The sequence below is a fragment of the Mus pahari genome, chromosome 6, assembly GCF_900095145.1.
Source record: "Mus pahari chromosome 6, PAHARI_EIJ_v1.1, whole genome shotgun sequence".
Lineage (NCBI taxonomy): Eukaryota > Metazoa > Chordata > Mammalia > Rodentia > Muridae > Mus > Mus pahari.
This window is the reverse complement of record NC_034595.1, coordinates 52,152,422-52,169,229: the sequence shown is the minus strand read 5'-3', so window position 1 is coordinate 52,169,229 and position 16,808 is coordinate 52,152,422. Positions and strand designations below refer to the sequence as shown.

The 16,808-nt window shown below is 44.6% G+C and overlaps 1 protein-coding gene across 1 annotated transcript in view; it reads left to right on the top strand.

The window, feature by feature from the left end:
• Window positions 1-16,808, top strand: part of Jak1 (Janus kinase 1) — a 114,370-nt gene that overhangs the window by 78,809 nt on the left and 18,753 nt on the right. Inside the window, exons 5-11 of the mRNA XM_021199851.2 lie at window positions 1,638-1,791; window positions 4,229-4,392; window positions 6,507-6,846; window positions 8,533-8,721; window positions 12,314-12,471; window positions 13,445-13,568; window positions 16,268-16,454. Of these exons, the coding sequence (XP_021055510.1) occupies window positions 1,638-1,791; window positions 4,229-4,392; window positions 6,507-6,846; window positions 8,533-8,721; window positions 12,314-12,471; window positions 13,445-13,568; window positions 16,268-16,454 (1,316 nt within the window). The remainder of the gene's footprint in view (window positions 1-1,637; window positions 1,792-4,228; window positions 4,393-6,506; window positions 6,847-8,532; window positions 8,722-12,313; window positions 12,472-13,444; window positions 13,569-16,267; window positions 16,455-16,808) is intronic.

Here is a 16,808-nt window from a genome sequence, read left to right as displayed (position 1 = left end):
TGCATAACCACGGAAAGCTACAACACTGTTTTTTTTACCTTTAAAGTAATAGTTCCATCCTGTCCTGCCCATGTTGACCACTCCTCCTTGAGTTTGTTGTTTATCTAGCACGTACTTAGCACCTGCTCTGTGGCTCTGGGGATTTGGTGCTGGGCTAGACAGCTGTGGCCTGTTGTCAGGGAGCTCTCACTTTGCCCACACTGTGCCAAAATGTACCTGTTTGTTTCCTAGCTAATTCAGCCAGTCATCTTGTTCTTGCAGAAGTGTCTTGCCTCATCCACATACCTGTTTGCCACCTGTGTTCTAGAGCCAAGCATGCCCAACCTGTAGCCTGCAGGAGTGTGCATCCAGGATAATTATGAGGGTAGTTCAACACACTTGTAGATGATAATGTTATACTGCAATATCAAAAGGTTGGAATTCTAGTATGGCATTCGTTATCCTGGACAAGTTACCTATTCAACATGGTGTTAAGGGCTCACCGTATCATCAGGCATCCATGAAATGTGTATGTTTTATTTTTAATCACATTAAACTGAGCTTAAGTCAAGCTGTGAAATGTAACTCTTGACAGATATTTATAGAGGAAAAGAGAAGTATGTGGGGCCTGTGAATTCTGCAGTGTAGTTCTGCTTGTGACATGTGTCCCACTTCCTGTTGTTTTGTATTATTGTGGGGCAGGGAACTCAGAGGGCAGAGGCCATGCCCGGGAGCCCTCCCTGTCCTGTGCTCGCCCTGTTGCCGTCAGACTTTGATAGCGGCTCTTTAGGGTAGGGGTTGTTCATGGCTTCTCAGTGAAATGGCTGTTTTTCTGTCAACTTACTGGCATATTTGGGAGAGAGCCTCAGACAGAGCTGAGTGTGTGGCCTGAAGACAGCTGGGCCACTTTGGTTCAGCCACTCTCAGACAGCGTAGAATCCATTCTGTCTCCCCAACAGGTAGCAGGCCAAAGTAGTTGTGAGTCAGGCTTAGAGGGTTAGTCCACCTCACCTCGGTGAGCTTGAGTTTTTCTCATCTGCACGGAGGAAACAATGAAGTCTGCCTGCAGGTTTTGCTGTTAGGAGTAGGAGTAGAGGGGAAAGTGCTGCTCTCTTTTAGCAGGTCTCCACACCTGATGATTTTGTGTTTCTCTTTTGAAGCTTTGCTCATTGTAAAATACATCACCAATTCAGTAACAGCCATCTGAGACTGAGAAACACTACTGTATTAAGTGTTGATTGTAGGACAGAGCTTGATTTCAGAAGTGGTAGGACCACAGTGGAGAGAGCTCAGGCAGGGCAGCCCAGCAGAACTAGAGCTGTGAAGGAGCAGCTAGATGTAGGCAGCAGGTGGTGTTTTCACCTAGGAAGGTAGAAGGCGTTATGTAGGTCAGAAGAATTATACTGTGACCACCAACCAGGACATCACTTTATCCTCCTGTCCCAAGGGCGGTGCTGAGGTACCTTGTGACGGCACACTTGGAAGAGAGAGAAGGGATGTTGGCTCAGGGTGATGAGAGTTGAGGGTGCAAGGCTTGTATCTTCAGTTTCCTCAGGGCAGTTCAGCTTCAGCAAAGGCTACTCTAGATAGACACCTCTCCCAGGCGAGCAGTCTAGGGACTCTTCCACCACAGTTGACGTTGTGATACTGTCTTTTAGGTTCTATTTTACCAACTGGCACGGAACCAATGACAATGAACAGTCCGTATGGCGACATTCTCCAAAGAAGCAGAAAAACGGCTATGAGAAGAAAAGGGTTCCAGAAGCAACCCCACTCCTCGATGCCAGTTCACTGGAGTATCTGTTTGCACAGGTAGGGAGCTTGAGCCAGGAGATGTAAAGTTTGTGAGGAGTGTGAGGCCTGTGGGGCTCCGAGTCCCTGTGCAGCTGTGCTTAGTGGCACTTGAGGACCAGTTCTCAGATGTTGCCCAGGTGACGGGAAGGCCATCTGCTCCTAGCTGTGAGCCTTCCACGCCAGTCACTTTTCTTTCCCCTGCTCTCTACCACTGCTTATCAGCTGTATTCTACATGAGAGGGCACAGAGGAGCCGTTGAAGGGAAGTGAGGTAGCAGCCAGGCCAAGAGAGGCTGGAGGTGCCTGGACTTGCATTGCTCCGGCATAGCTAGCATGTTTGATGCAGCGTTTCCTGATTTCAATGTCAATTTTCTATTTCACCATGTATACTGCATTTGGAAATACCATGTTGCCCATGTTATTTATAAACCGCTTCTTCATTTATCTTATTTTCATCTTCCTTTGCATTTTTCAGATATCCATTATAAATAGTGATCTGGCTGGACATGGTGATGTGTACCTGCAGTTACAGCATTTTATAGTCAGAGGCAGAACTATAGCAAAGTTGAGCCAGCCTGGTCTGTACACACACACACACACANACACACACACACACACACACACACACACACACAGAGCCATGATTATAGTGAGATCTTGTCTCAGAAAGACTCATCCTTAATGGCTTCATATCAATTCATTGATGTAACATTATTTACTGGGTGTCATTGATGTAACATTATTTCCTGGGTGTCTGTGTCTTGTTTGCTTTCTACAGTTGTATTTGCCAAGACACTGGGTACTTGGATGAAACAATATGGTTTCTGTGTGTCCCTGTTAAATATTCAAGTTAGACAAAAAGAAACAGTGAGTTTGTGAATGATACATAGATAGTGCACAGAAAATCATGAGGGTCAGACATTGCATCTCATACTTGTGAAATGCTGTAATCCCAGCACTTTAAAGACTCATGTTGTGAGTTTGAAGTCAGTCTGGGTTACACAATGAGACTCTGACTTCAAAAAGAAAGCAGAAAGAGACAGACTTTAGTGATAGGGCCTGTGGAGTGGCTTGAGTCGGGAGAACTTGCTGAAGAAAGGAGGAGATTGCCCTGCTTCATCGATGGCCTCACCCTTGTTGTAGTCTCACCTGCGGAAGGCTCAGTGTCAGTTGCTTGAGGTAGGGATAGAGTGCTCACAGTCAGGTTCTCCCTCCTCTTCCAAGATCTCGGCATCCGATGTTTCTGCTCCTCCGGTACTGTTGGTATCAATTCTTGTTCTTTCTCAAAACTTTGTGGAAATGGCCAGTGACCTTGCTTTACCTGAAAGAAAAACCTCCTACTATGGACAGAAAGAACTTCAGCCTATCTCACCCTAACAAAACAAAGCATAACAGTAAAGTGAAACTGAGAAGTGCTTTCAGGGAAAGTGAGTCAGTAGAAGCCGCTCTGCCAGATCAGCCCTTGCCTGGATAGAAGGCTGCCTGGCTTTCAGCTCCTCGCATGGGAATTCCTAGCAGAGGGTGGTGGGCTGTGGTAGTGTTGAGGAAAGTCAGGGTCGCCCTGAGTCGGGGTCGGGCTTTTCTCAGCTCAGCACTCTATGCCTCTCCTGGATTTGACTCGCCGTTTTTTTGCAAGCAAATGTTAGAACATTAGAGCTTCCTGTTTCTCTTCTTCAGAGTGGGCCGGATGTTGTGCTCAGAGTTAGATCCTCCCCTGGTGGGACTCTGGCAGGGCCGGTGTGAAGACTCAGGTGAAGTAAAGGAACAACTCACTCGTGTGTCTGGCAGTGAGGGTAGCGGCTAGTAAGTGTGAGCCCGCACTGCTCATCATTGCTCTGAACAAGGCTAGCTGTGGGTGCTGGTTTTAGTCCAGGTTTACATATTTTTTGTTTGTTTGTTTGTAAAGTCCCCATTGGTTTGTGTAATGCTATGTTCCTCCCTCCGTCTGTGAGATAGTGTACTCCCGTGATATTCTTCTGTACTAGAAATGTGAATAATACAAGTGGAACAAACTAATGTTTTTGTGGTAATGATGCTCTGTGGAATGTAACTCCTTCCCCTGTCTCCAAACCCATAATAGTACATATTTATGAAATTAATGCTGTCAGCCCAGTGTCACTTGCCTTGCTCTGATGCAGTTGAGAACCAATATTCACAGTGTTTAGGCATTGTTTATTTAGAGGCCCCATGAAGTGGGAGAGGGTTGTGAATCTGTGCTTTTCACCAGCACCTTGACAGGTACTCAGTAAATACTCACTAAATGAATGAAGTCATCTAGGGAGAACATAGTTCTTAGCTGCCTTGTGCTCCATTTTAGTGGAAACAGCCTTGATCCTGGAGACACACAGATGCCTCTCTTTGCTGGATGGCATTTTGGCCAGCCCTTCTCTCAAGGTCAGCATGGTGGCTCCTGCAGCTTAGGTAGTGACTCAATTTTTCTCTTCTCTGCTCCCAAGGGACAGTATGATTTGATCAAATGCCTGGCTCCCATTCGGGACCCCAAGACAGAGCAAGACGGACATGATATTGAGAATGAGTGCCTGGGCATGGCGGTCCTGGCCATCTCCCACTATGCCATGATGAAGAAGATGCAGTTGCCGGAACTTCCCAAAGACATCAGGTACGCCTTCCTGATGACCCGAGTTGGTTGTAGGCACCTGGTACTGATTAGGGATATTGGTTTTGAAGTACAGTTTTGCTGTGTGTAGCTCAGGCTGGCCTCCAACTCATGTACTTTCTACCTCAAGTACCTCCAAGCACTGAGATTACAGGCGTGTTCCATCTCACCTACCTGTAATGTTATTTTATAAGCTTTCATATATCTTGTTTGACTGTCGCACTGTTTTTCTGACATCTCTCTGCATGAATCAAATCTTTGAATATTTGTACTGAGTAATACATTTAAAATTATGACCTGATATGCTTTATGCTAACTAATAATTTCAGAAATGTGAACTAGAGTGAAATATCCAGGCAGATGAGTGATCTGCATGCCCTCCATACTTCTGTCTTTCCCACGGGGACACTGCTGACTGTGGAACCGCCTTGTTTAATCTGCACTCTGTGGGCTGGGAGCTATTCTGATAGAAGGGACGGTCAGTTATTTGTTACAGAAAATTGTATTAAAGTGTGGCTTGAGATTAATATTTTGTCTGTGTAATTTCAACCTATCTCTGAAATTGAATCATCCTTTCACTCACCAATGAGCTGTGAGATAACACAAGCTGGGCTGGTGGCACATGCCTTGGTCCCAGCCCTTGGGAGGCAGAGGCAGAGAGGCAGAGAGAGAGGCAGAGAGGCAGAGGCAGAGAGGCAGAGAGGCAGAGGCAGAGAGGCAGAGGCAAAGGCAGAGAGGCAGAGGCAGAGGCATAGAGGCAGAGGCAGAGGCAGAGGCAGAGGCAGATCTCTCGAGTTTGAGGCCAACCTGGTCCACACAGCAAGTTCTAAGACAGCCAGGATTACATAATGAGACCTTGTCTCAAATAAAAAAATAAAATAAAAAGGGCTGAAAAGAAAAGACAATCCCATTTTAAACAGCTTATTTACAAAGGATACAGCACAATGCCAGAGCTCTCGTCTAGCATGCTTGATCTCCTAGTTCCATCTGAAGTACCACAGAAGTGGGGCTCACCCCCAGGTCCACCGCTCCAGTATGAAAGGAGAGTTATTTGTGTCTGTATTGTTTATGAGAGTGGTATGTCCATGTCATGAGGTGATCTCCATTTCTCCTTGTGTTGTCCAGTATCCAGTCGCTCCTCATGCAGGGTGATTAGATACTTTCCAAGTCGCTGCTTTTGCACTTTTATGTGACCTTCGCTCTTTGTGTTTTATTTTTTTCGGATGGCTTAAGTAAGTTGACAACTATTCTGTAATTCTGTTGCATTACTTTTAAGAGAAAAACTGTACTATTTGCTGAAGATTGGTCTGAGAATTCACAGTATGCCACAGTATTGTTATAGGGATTCTTTGGGCCAGTTTACCTTTGCTTGTCCCAGTGAACCTGCCCTTTCAGGGGTATTAGTCATGATCTTTTTCAGACTGTCTCCTTCCTGTTTAGCATGGCCATGTGTTGAGATCTGATTGCTAGAGAGCCTGGGATAAGTAACAAAGCTTAGGGAACTTGTGGATCCCCTTAACAAACTGGGATACAGTCACATGGTAGATACTGTTTTGTATTTGACATTTCTGAGTTTTTAATCATTTTCATAAGAAATTATATAATCTTTAAAGAACAGGATGCAGATAGGCAGGCAGCATAGAATGTCTTAATCCCCAGAGGAGATTAAGGCACAGCTTGATGCTTTTCAGAACATTCTAACTCACCCTCAAGCAGTTCTCTCTATGACTGAGGATAGCCTTGAACTCCTGATCCTCTTACCTCTACCCCAGCTCCCAAGTGATAGGATTACAGATGTGAACATGATCCCAATGCTCAGTTTACCAGTGCATCTGAGTGTTCTAATGTGCACAGAGCCCTGAACTAGCAAGCAGAAATCTAGATGACTCAGCTTTTCTGTCTGTGTTGTGACTCAGGGCCTCCAGTTCTACTGGCATCTGTGGAACTCGTGTTGCCATGCACTCTCTCTGTCAGAATTGTGTCTATCTCTTCACAGCCATTCATATCCATGTTCTTCTGGGAATAGACACAGTTTTTCATACAAGGAAAGTCATAGAAGCAGATTTCTAATCATTTCTTGCTAACCTGTATATGTAAAAAAAATTATTTTCTTTTAGCTACAAGCGATATATTCCAGAAACATTGAATAAATCCATCAGACAGAGGAACCTTCTTACCAGGATGCGAATAAATAATGTTTTCAAGGATTTCTTGAAGGAATTTAACAACAAGACCATCTGTGACAGCAGTGTGTCTACACATGATCTGAAGGTGAAATACCTGGCTACCTTGGAAACTTTGACAAAACATTATGGAGCTGAAATATTTGAGACTTCTATGCTACTGATTTCATCAGAAAATGAATTGAGTCGGTGCCATTCGAATGACAGTGGCAATGTTCTCTATGAAGTCATGGTGACTGGAAATCTTGGGATCCAGTGGCGGCAGAAACCAAACGTAAGTGGGTGTAGGTGTCTGATGAAAAAGAAGAGAATATCCAGTGTCATCAGGGAATGTGCTGTTGAGCCTGTCAGAATCACCTGTTTCCATAGCCTCACCTTGTAGGCTACATTAAATCAACTCAGCTGGAGGCCACTCATAACTCACAACACAACTGTGGCACAGTTGAGGCAGAAACTGAACCTAGGCAGGCTTTGACGTCATGAAATAGATAACTCCCTTGTGTTATGAAGCTTGATTGAGTGTTTTGTTGTACTGGGGGTCAAATCAAGGGCCATGAGCATGCTGCAGGCCCATCCCTCACTTTTACTTGTAATTACAGTGCTGGAATCAAATCTCGGGTCTGATGATTAGGCAAGCGCTCTGCTGCTGAGTGACATCTTTAGCCCTTTGTCTTTGTCAAATGAGGTAATAACGTGAGTTGAAATATAAGGAGACATGTTCAAATTTCAGCTCCACTCCTTGTATTTAAATGTCCTTAGGAGGGTATTCTACCCAAGTAGGTGCATAGGACTCATCTGTCAAGTGGAGATACTGTTGTCTCTTTGTACCTGGATACAGGTATTGGTCAGGATTCTGTGTAGGTACCAAAATCTGCCTATGCTCAGGTCTCATAGGAAATGATACAGTATTTTTATGCAACCTGTACATAACCTTCTGTATACATTTGTTATCTCCAGGTTGCCTTATAATACGTAATATTATGTAAATGCTACATAAATAGTTACACTGCACTATTTGGGGAATAATGACAATAAAAGAGTCTGTGGCACATACACAATATTACAGGCCTGACATTTTGCTCATTGGCTGTTGAATCTGTGCACACAGACTCAGTGGACGTGGAAACCAAGAAATCAATTGGCTGACTGCAGTTACTATATCTGATTCATATGGTTGTTGAGAGAGCTAGATGGTGTGTTAACACCAAACCTGGCTAATAATAACTGTTGTCTGAATTACTGTAGCTGCATAGTTATTACTACAAGTAATATTAAATATAAGATTAATTTTCTCCTCCTGCTTTATTCTCATACTAAAATAACAATACCAAATTGCCAAGTGCTTTCTGCATAGTAATTAACATATAGATAGGCATGAAGATTGATACTAAAAGTTGATATGTTATGGCTGGGAAATGGTGGCTCAGAGATGTCAGGAAGTTAATGTGGAATCTGTCATGCAGAGCTCATGCTAGTCAGCTAGATAACTTTGTGCAGGCTTGTACTCTTCAGGGTGTCAGTTGTTGATAGGAATTCATATCATCTCTTGAAGCCTCACTTAGGCACTAGTATAAAGTCAAAACGTTAGCAGCAGGAGGAGCTTGGGTTTTGACCATTTGTATTTGGGAAGATCTGCTGTCTGGCTGGGCACAGTCAGTCTGGAGTTGAGGAGGTCTGAGGCTGGTACACGTCCATTAAGTCCTCTCCAGCATCAGCATGCATACCATAAATCATGCACAGTGCTCATCAAGGAGTCTTGGAGAACCAGATCCCAGGACTCTTTGGAAGGGCTCTACTGTTATTTGTAAGCCCATGATTTCCTGCATTTCTCTGACTCCAGGCATGCTGGCTTTCTCTTCTTTGAGCCTTTGCCCTATATGAAATTGCTAGAAGCACTAACGTTTTGTCAACAGAAAATGAGAAAGCTAACCAAATCCTGTCACTTTTGTTATCTTATCAGGTTGTTCCTGTTGAAAAGGAAAAAAATAAACTGAAGCGGAAAAAACTGGAATATAATAAACACAAGAAGGACGATGAGAGAAACAAACTCCGGGAAGAGTGGAACAATTTTTCCTATTTCCCTGAAATCACCCACATTGTAATAAAGGAGTCTGTGGTCAGCATTAACAAACAGGACAACAAAAACATGGTAAGCCTGCTCGGGAGCTGCCCAGACTGGATGTGCTGGTGAGAGACTCTGCAGCACATGATTTCCAGATTTTTTTGATGGTCCTTTTTAAGCCAGAACTCTCATTGCCAGGCCCTTTCAGTGTCTGCTCCAGAGTTCCGCTGGCACATCCCAGGTGCTTGGTTCTTATAGATGTCCATCCGCTTTAGGGTTTGTTGACCACATAAAGACATTTCAGTGTCAGTATTTAGTTTATAAAATAAGTGAATGGTGGGCCAGAGAGATAGCAGTTAAGAATAATTGCTGTTCTTCCAGAAGACCCCAGTTTGCAAGCCAGCATACATGTTCTGTGACTCAAAACCATTTGTAACTCCAGCTCTAGGAAACATGATGCCTTCTTCTGGCCACTGTGGGCACTTGCACATGTATGGCAGGTACATATACATTAAAAAGTGGATAAGAAGGAAAAAGAATTAGTCAGTTCTTTATTTATTGTACCATGTTGATGTGGTAGTTGGAGGCCTGTCCTGGATAAGAGCCTCTGTTTGGTGGCCCACCCCTGGCACTGGAACCTTATTTCTTCCCTTCAGTTGCTTCTGCTGATCTAATTCCTCCCAGACTCCACCTCCCTAGGGAGTCTCTACCTCTCTGGATTCTCTTAAGAGCATTGATCCACTATACAACCAGACCCACATTCCCAATCCCAGAAACTACCAGCTGCCCACCTTCTCAGCACATTTGTCAAGGATCAGTAGTGGGGGAGGAGAAAGGGGCTCTACAAGGACAAGGTCCCACAAAGCCCTGTGCGTGTACTAGGATCCTAGAGCAAAGCTAGATCCAACACCTGGCCTCTTTGCTCTGTCTGTCTGTCTGTCTGTCTGTCTTATCTATCTATCTATCTATCTAATATTTTTTTTCTGTTCTTCTGTCTTTCTGATGTTTGAGCCACTCTTGTGTGCCATAGGTCTTTTCCTGAACTTTATTACTATAGGCTCTGTCTATTCCCAGGCATACTGTTATCCATAACTTAATCTCTGATTTTAAAAGGAAAAGATAGAGCCCATAGAGGTGTGCCTGCTGAGCTGGGTGGAAGGAAACTGCACTGGGCTCATGAATAGGCCACAGAGCAGCTCGAGTGGTGTCAGGCACACCCAGGGGCTCCAGGACAGCAGAGAGGGTGTTACCTCACTTTGTCTTTTCTGGTTATCACTTCAGGACACAACTTAGACAAGCAGGCCAGCTTGGCAGGCAGAGTGGTAACTCTGCCAAGTAAACATGTTTTTGTCGTGGGAAGTCACCCCTGATAACACGTGTTAAGGCCAGGCTAGTGTGACAGCCATGCTTACAAAGTGAAGGCCATCAGCACCAGGGAAATCTTGTTTTGCTTAAAACAGTATCAGAAAAATAATGCACAGCACAAAGGAAGAGCCCAGTGAGGCAACACACACACAGGGCCACACTCGCCTGTGGAGAGACTGCCTTCTGACAACCTCCTAGAAATCAGTTTGACAGCCTATGCAAAAATCTTGAAAATATTTCTGTGGGTTCCATATAGGAACCCAGTGAACATGTTTTCCAGAAACAATGAGGTGCAGACAGTGGCTTATGAATAAGAGTATTCATGTCAAGTCTCTGAGTTCAAAGTCAGCCTGGACTATAGAGGAAGTTCCAGGATAGCCAGGGCTACATGAAGAAATCCTGTCTTGAAAAATCAAAAACCAAAACAACAAAAGTGGTTCATTTCAGCAGTATTTGCAGTTAAAGTACTACAAACAACCTGGATATAAAATAGAAGGCTCAGTTTACCTGAGTAGTGGGATATTATATAACCTAACTGTTAAAAAAGAAAGATCTGTAAATAGAATAAAAGCAGATTGTAAATATCGATCTATAAGCTGACATTGATTTTTTTTGACCAAGTTTTAGAGCAAGTGTTCCACCTTCACAGCCACTCATTTGTGATGAGATTGTGAATGGCTTTCATCTTCTTAGTCTACCTTCTCTCTTTTCAAACGTTAAAGCAAATAACTTTATCAGGAAAACAGTGTAGTTAAAGTGAAGGGTTGGTGAGGTGGCTCACAAGTATAGACACCTGGCCACCAGGCCTGATGACCTGAGTTCAGTTCCCAGGAGCCACATATAGGTAGAAGGAGAGAACTGACTCCAGAAAGTTGTTCTCTGGCGTGTGTACTGTGGCATGCGTGTGTTCAGGCATGCACAATTAATTTAAAATTTAAAAGGTGAAGAGAGATAGAATGTTGAGAGATGTTGGTAGAAAAACAGGAAAAGGAGGGAGAAACATGCTCTTGGTGGTGACGAGCCTGGATTATGGAGTCTTTAGATCAACAGTTCTCAGTCTGTGTGTTGACACCCCCTTTTGGGGGTGGTGTCAAAGAATCCTCTCACAGGGGTCACCTAAGACCATCTGAATATAAGATATTTATATTGGGATTCATATCAATAGCAAAATTATGGGGATGAAGTAGCAATGAAAATAATTTCATGATTGGAGGTCACCAGAACATAAGAAGCTGTATTAAGAGATCATAGCATTAGGTAGATTGAGAACCACTGCTTTAGAAGAACTGTTGGAAGAGGGGGAACCTGAGAGCCACAGGGACTTGTGCTCCATAGTGCGAAAGTGGCAGGATTTGCCTGAGGCTGCCTGGCTGTGGCCCATACTTTTGCCAGTGTTGTTATGGTTTCTAAGAGGTTACCAACTCCCAGGGAATCTGAGGGAGCTGGGGTGGTGGAGATGGTAGGTCAGTCATATGGTTATTCACTGTGGGTAGCCTTGTAAGATGACAGCAAAAGAAGAGAAGCAGTCGCTGGGATTCACATTTTCTGGGCAGCTCGGTCATGCGTAAGCTGCCAGTCATGTCTAGCATCCAGTTAGTGCCCCATATTGAAGGTCAGAGACCACACTGGTCACTTGGGCCTCTGGTTCTGTGGGGCTGTGGTGCTGCAAAGGGAGCAGCAACAAGGAAAGGCACACAAAGTACCTGTCTCTTTAAGTTGGATTTCCTTCACCAACACCAGCACTAAGGTTTTGTCATGCATTTCCTACTCTTAACAACTTTACAAATGTCAGCTGTTTTAATTACCATGTTAACTCTGTGGTGGTAATGGTCATCCCTATTTTACAGAGGCACAGAGGTTAAGTGACCTGTTAAAGACACAAATTGTTGGTTAAACAATTTGAAATTGCCAGTAGTTGCCCATTTTGACCTACAAAAACAGCGAGTTGAATATGTTTGAGCCTGGTAGCAGGTGGGGATGCTGTGAACTTGAAGAGGCAGGTTGCAGAGCCTGCAATTCACACTGTGCCTCTCCATAGATTCACCCTTTGAGCAGGCAGTACTTGGCTACTGGTCTTTCATGAAAGCAGGATGCCAGCGTGTTGCCAAGTCTTGCTTTGATCTCTGCATCGCTCACATACTTCTCAGGCTTCTGCTGTCAGGAAACCAAGGTGCTTGTTTGCCAGGTGGGGTCTGATTCAGACAGCCACCCCCTTCTCTAGAGCATTTGAAATTTGCTTTTCAAAGGTATCTGAAAGTCTATGCCAGCCATACCAGAATGGAGTGAAGTAACTGTGGTATGTTTCTCTCACCAGGAACTCAAGCTCTCTTCTCATGAAGAAGCCTTGTCCTTTGTGTCCCTGGTGGATGGCTACTTCCGTCTCACTGCGGATGCCCACCATTACCTCTGTACTGATGTGGCTCCCCCACTGATTGTCCACAATATACAGAACGGCTGTCACGGTCCAATCTGGTTGGTTCCAGAATTCTCTCAATTACCTTTGGTGTGAAAAGAACCCAGGTTCTCTCAATTACCTTTGGTGTGAAAAGAACCCAGGTTTTAGAGGTAGAAAGTCCCCTTAGCTCCACATGTGGCCAGTTGTTGAGGGTGGGGTGAGTGGCCAGATACTTGGAGGCTGTCTTTGTGAAGCATGCTAACTGAGCTTCCACCAGCCCTTCCTGTTTTTTCCTGCCATTTCCTGCCATGGCCCTTAGAGCATGCCTCAACTACTCCCTTAATTTGATCTCCGCTTCTCATAGATTAACCCCTTCACTTCTCCATAGCCAACTCCTACTCTGTCCAATGCTGAGCACTTGAAGGGAAACAGGATGCAGATCTTTAAATCTTAAGAATTGTCCTCATCTGTGTTCCACGTGACAGGCTTAGCCCTCTTCTACCCATTTTGCTCTGTGCCCTTTGGGCATCAAGACTCACTGCATTGGGGAACACAAAGGAACATAAAGTGTGTTCTTCTCTAGTACTCTTTTACTCACCACTGGGGTATTTATTCAGCTTGTCATCAGACAATCTTGTACTGTGAGCCCAGCCAGGTGTGGTCACTGAAGACAGCAGTAAAGGAAGTGGACCCAACTGCCCTAAAGGGCCAAGCGTGGGATTCTGCTTAATCCTTAGCAGCTCTTACTTACAAGTATTAAGGTGCACTTTTTTGGTAAGATGTGGAGACATGTCTTTGTAGATTTTGTGAGAATCAAGCAGACCTCTGTGTGTTGGGGGCAGTAGGTGAGTGTTTTCCTAGAAATTGGAAGCTCTGGATGTCTCAAACTCCTTCTCACCACATGCTTCATACCATGCCAGAGAGAACTTTAGGGGCCAGGCAGGTAACAGGGTGTGGCTGTAAGCTTGAGCTAGTACAGGGAATTGGGTGTCCCTGGCAGCTTATGTACTACGGTATGAGCCTTTGTCCCTTGCCTACTTCTCTCTCCAGCACAGAATATGCCATCAATAAGCTGCGTCAAGAAGGGAGTGAAGAGGGAATGTACGTGCTGAGGTGGAGCTGCACTGACTTTGACAACATTCTTATGACTGTCACCTGCTTTGAAAAGTCTGAGGTCAGTTGGGACATAGATGTGGGCCAGGGGATGCAGCTACAAGGTATCTGTTCACCACCACCCAGCCCAGGAACTGTGGGAGAGAGGAGCACCAGGGTCTCTGAGCAGGTCTCTGGTAGTCTGGAAAGAATATCCCACCTGATAGGACTCTCAACAGCCAGACCCTGTATTCTTATGTCTGGTCTTCCCTCCCTTTCTCCCTCCCTCCTTTTCTTCCTCTCCTTTTTTTCTTCTCCCCTCCTTCCTTCCCTCTTTCTTCCTTTTCTTCCTCCTTCCCTTCTCTTTTCTCTCTGGAGAAGGACTATAACCTTGGAAGGTAGAATGTGACCAGAAAACCACCTTCCATCAGGCTCATGTGAACTTTAGCTTAATTATCTAGAATGACTTACTTTATAGCCAATGGCTCAATCATCAGACCTAGAACTATGTTTGCTTGTGGCATTCTCTGGTGTAGACTAATGTCAAAGAGCCACCTCATCAACATGGTCTGTTTTCCCCAGCAACAGCTTTGGGCATTTTAATGTAAATTGCTTTCCCAAGGTGTCTACTGCATAAATACCCAGATGCAGCTCCAAATGGATTGCTGATTCATGGTCCCTCGAGTGCCTTTTCTATTCTTGCAACTTTTTAGAACGCTTAAAAGGTTGTAGAGAATTTTAGAGGATGGCGAGGGTGAGGTTTTGTTTGTTGTGGGGTTGGGCTTTTCTTGTTGTTTTCTTGGTGTTTTTTGTTGTTGTCGTTTTTGTTTTTGTTTCTTGAGACTGGATTTCTCTATGTAGCTCTGGCTGTCCTGGATCTCATAATGTAGATGAAGTTGGCCTTGTGCTCACAGAGATAAGTGGCCCCTGCCTCTTGAGTGCTAGGGTTGAAGGAATGTGCCACCAGGTCCAGTGACAGTGGTGACCTTTACAGGGTCAGTCTACATAAAATCTACCAGCAATAGTGAAACTCACCGAGACTTGAAAACTGAGTTGAAAGAACCTGTAGATGGAGGCAAGGCATCAGACACAGAAGACAAGTATAAGAGAGCCCCGAGGACTGGGCCCTGTCACAGTGGAGGGAGGAAGTCACCGAAGGACCCCTGGGTAAAGTTCCAGGAGTGTTCCTGAACAGCCAGACCTCAGGGCTGCCTTGGGCTCAGTGGCTCCCTGTTTCCACTTACTGGTCAATCTTTGGAGGAAGTTTAATAGTGTTCATGGCTGTAAGGTAGCCCCGGTTTCTGAGGTAGAATCAGAGCAACATCCTAGTTGATCAAGTTGCATGGGGAAAGAACGGTCACAAAGAGGATTGTTTATTTCATTTTGCTGTACATGCAGCTAATGAAAACTTACAGAGGCCATACGATAGAGGTGGGGCTGTTCCATTGTATGGGTTTGTAGGATGCATTAACCTTGTAGACACTGATATTTTAAATGTCATGTCATCCCAGTTTATACCATAAAGACATCTTCCTGGCTCTCACTCTTTATATTTTTTTCTTTGTATAAGAAGAGCCATGGAAGAAAGCTGCTAGGACAGGCTTTTGTGGTGCTGGAATTATGGCCTGGATGGACAGCCAGCTCCCAGCTCCCAGCTCCCAGCTCCCAGCTCCCAGCTCCCAGCTCCCAGCTCCCAGCTCCCAGCTCCCAGCTCCCAGCTCCCAGTGTGTGTGCTTCTCCTCCGGCTGGTTCATAGTGTGTGTGAGGGCTCACTCTGAAAGAGTTTTGGGTGAATTTAACTATCACAGTTCTTATTTCATACATAGTACTCGTTAGTCTTTATAAAGTACTAATGGTTTTTCTTGTAAAAATAGCATATATTAATTATATATAATAATGGGTTTATTATATTTTCATTCATATATATGTATGTATGTGTAAATGTGTATATGTATGTGTAAATGTGTATATGTATATGAGATCCTTATTCACCCCCATGATCCTTGCCCCCTCTAACTCCTGCCAGTCTCTTCTCAGAAAGTCCTTCTTCTGTTGTCATGTCTTTTTTTTTTTTTTTTTTTTTGATGACCAAATGATTTTAATTAGGATTGCTCATAGAAACACAGGATCCATCCTAGCGGCTGTACCACTGAAGACAATGTCCCTTCCTTCCCCAGCAGCTGTTAACTGTGTTTATATCATCAGAAGGGATGGGAGCCTCCTAACCCCTTCCTCCCCTCCATGATCAAATGTTAACCAGCCCAGGCTTATCCTGATAATCACGACCGCTGAGAGCTCAAGAGTGCAGTAGCCGTGGTGTGCCAGGAAAAGGTTCTCTAACCCTCCACTCCTCCCTCCTCCGTACATTCTTTTTGCCCTTCTTCCATCTTGTTCTGCAAGAGGAGGTGATATAGACACCCATTTAGGGTTCAGTTTTCAACAATTGGTCATTCTAAAACGTGTGAAGGTTTTGTTTGTTTTTTTAAACAAAAATGCTATGACTTTTACAACAATCCTATGACATTTTTTCATGGCCTTCATCTCACAGGTCAAACCCCAGATGACTTTCTGTAGCTGTAAGCTCTCCGTATACTGACGTGCTGACCCCCTTTTACTTTCCTGGGCACTATTTCATTATTGACTTACTGCTTGGTTGACTTGTGGATGAAGTTTATTGGGGGATATTTTTAGACACACAGTTTCTACATCTTCTTGCTCAGTGCCCCCTAATATTACATTGCCTGATCCCATTGTAAACATGGTTGTTTTTGTGGATGGCAGGTATTGGGTGGCCAGAAGCAGTTCAAGAACTTTCAGATTGAGGTGCAGAAGGGCCGCTACAGCCTGCATGGCTCTATGGACCACTTTCCCAGCCTGCGAGACCTCATGAACCACCTCAAGAAGCAGATCCTGCGCACGGACAACATAAGCTTTGTGCTGAAACGCTGCTGTCAGCCTAAGCCCCGAGGTTCGTCTCTGTGTTAGAGCCACGCTGTGTTCCTCTGGGCTGTCCTTTGCCACTTGTGATGCTTCACCTACGTGGGCTAAAGGATGCTATCTGAGTTAAAGAAACTGTAGTCCTAGGTGGTTTTCTCTAAGCTCTGTCTCAGGTCTGTCCCCGTGCCACATCTCTCTAGTGCCAGTGTGGTCTGTATAACAGACACACACCTCTCCTCAGTACCCAGTGAGATTGCAGAAGAGACTGCTTAGGATTAATAAAAAGAGATTTCAGTTTTCTTTGAGTAAAGTGGCTCGACAACTCTTTGGTTTATGTATCAGACAAATGTTTCTGGCATGTCTGAGGGCTAAGGAACTGTGTTAG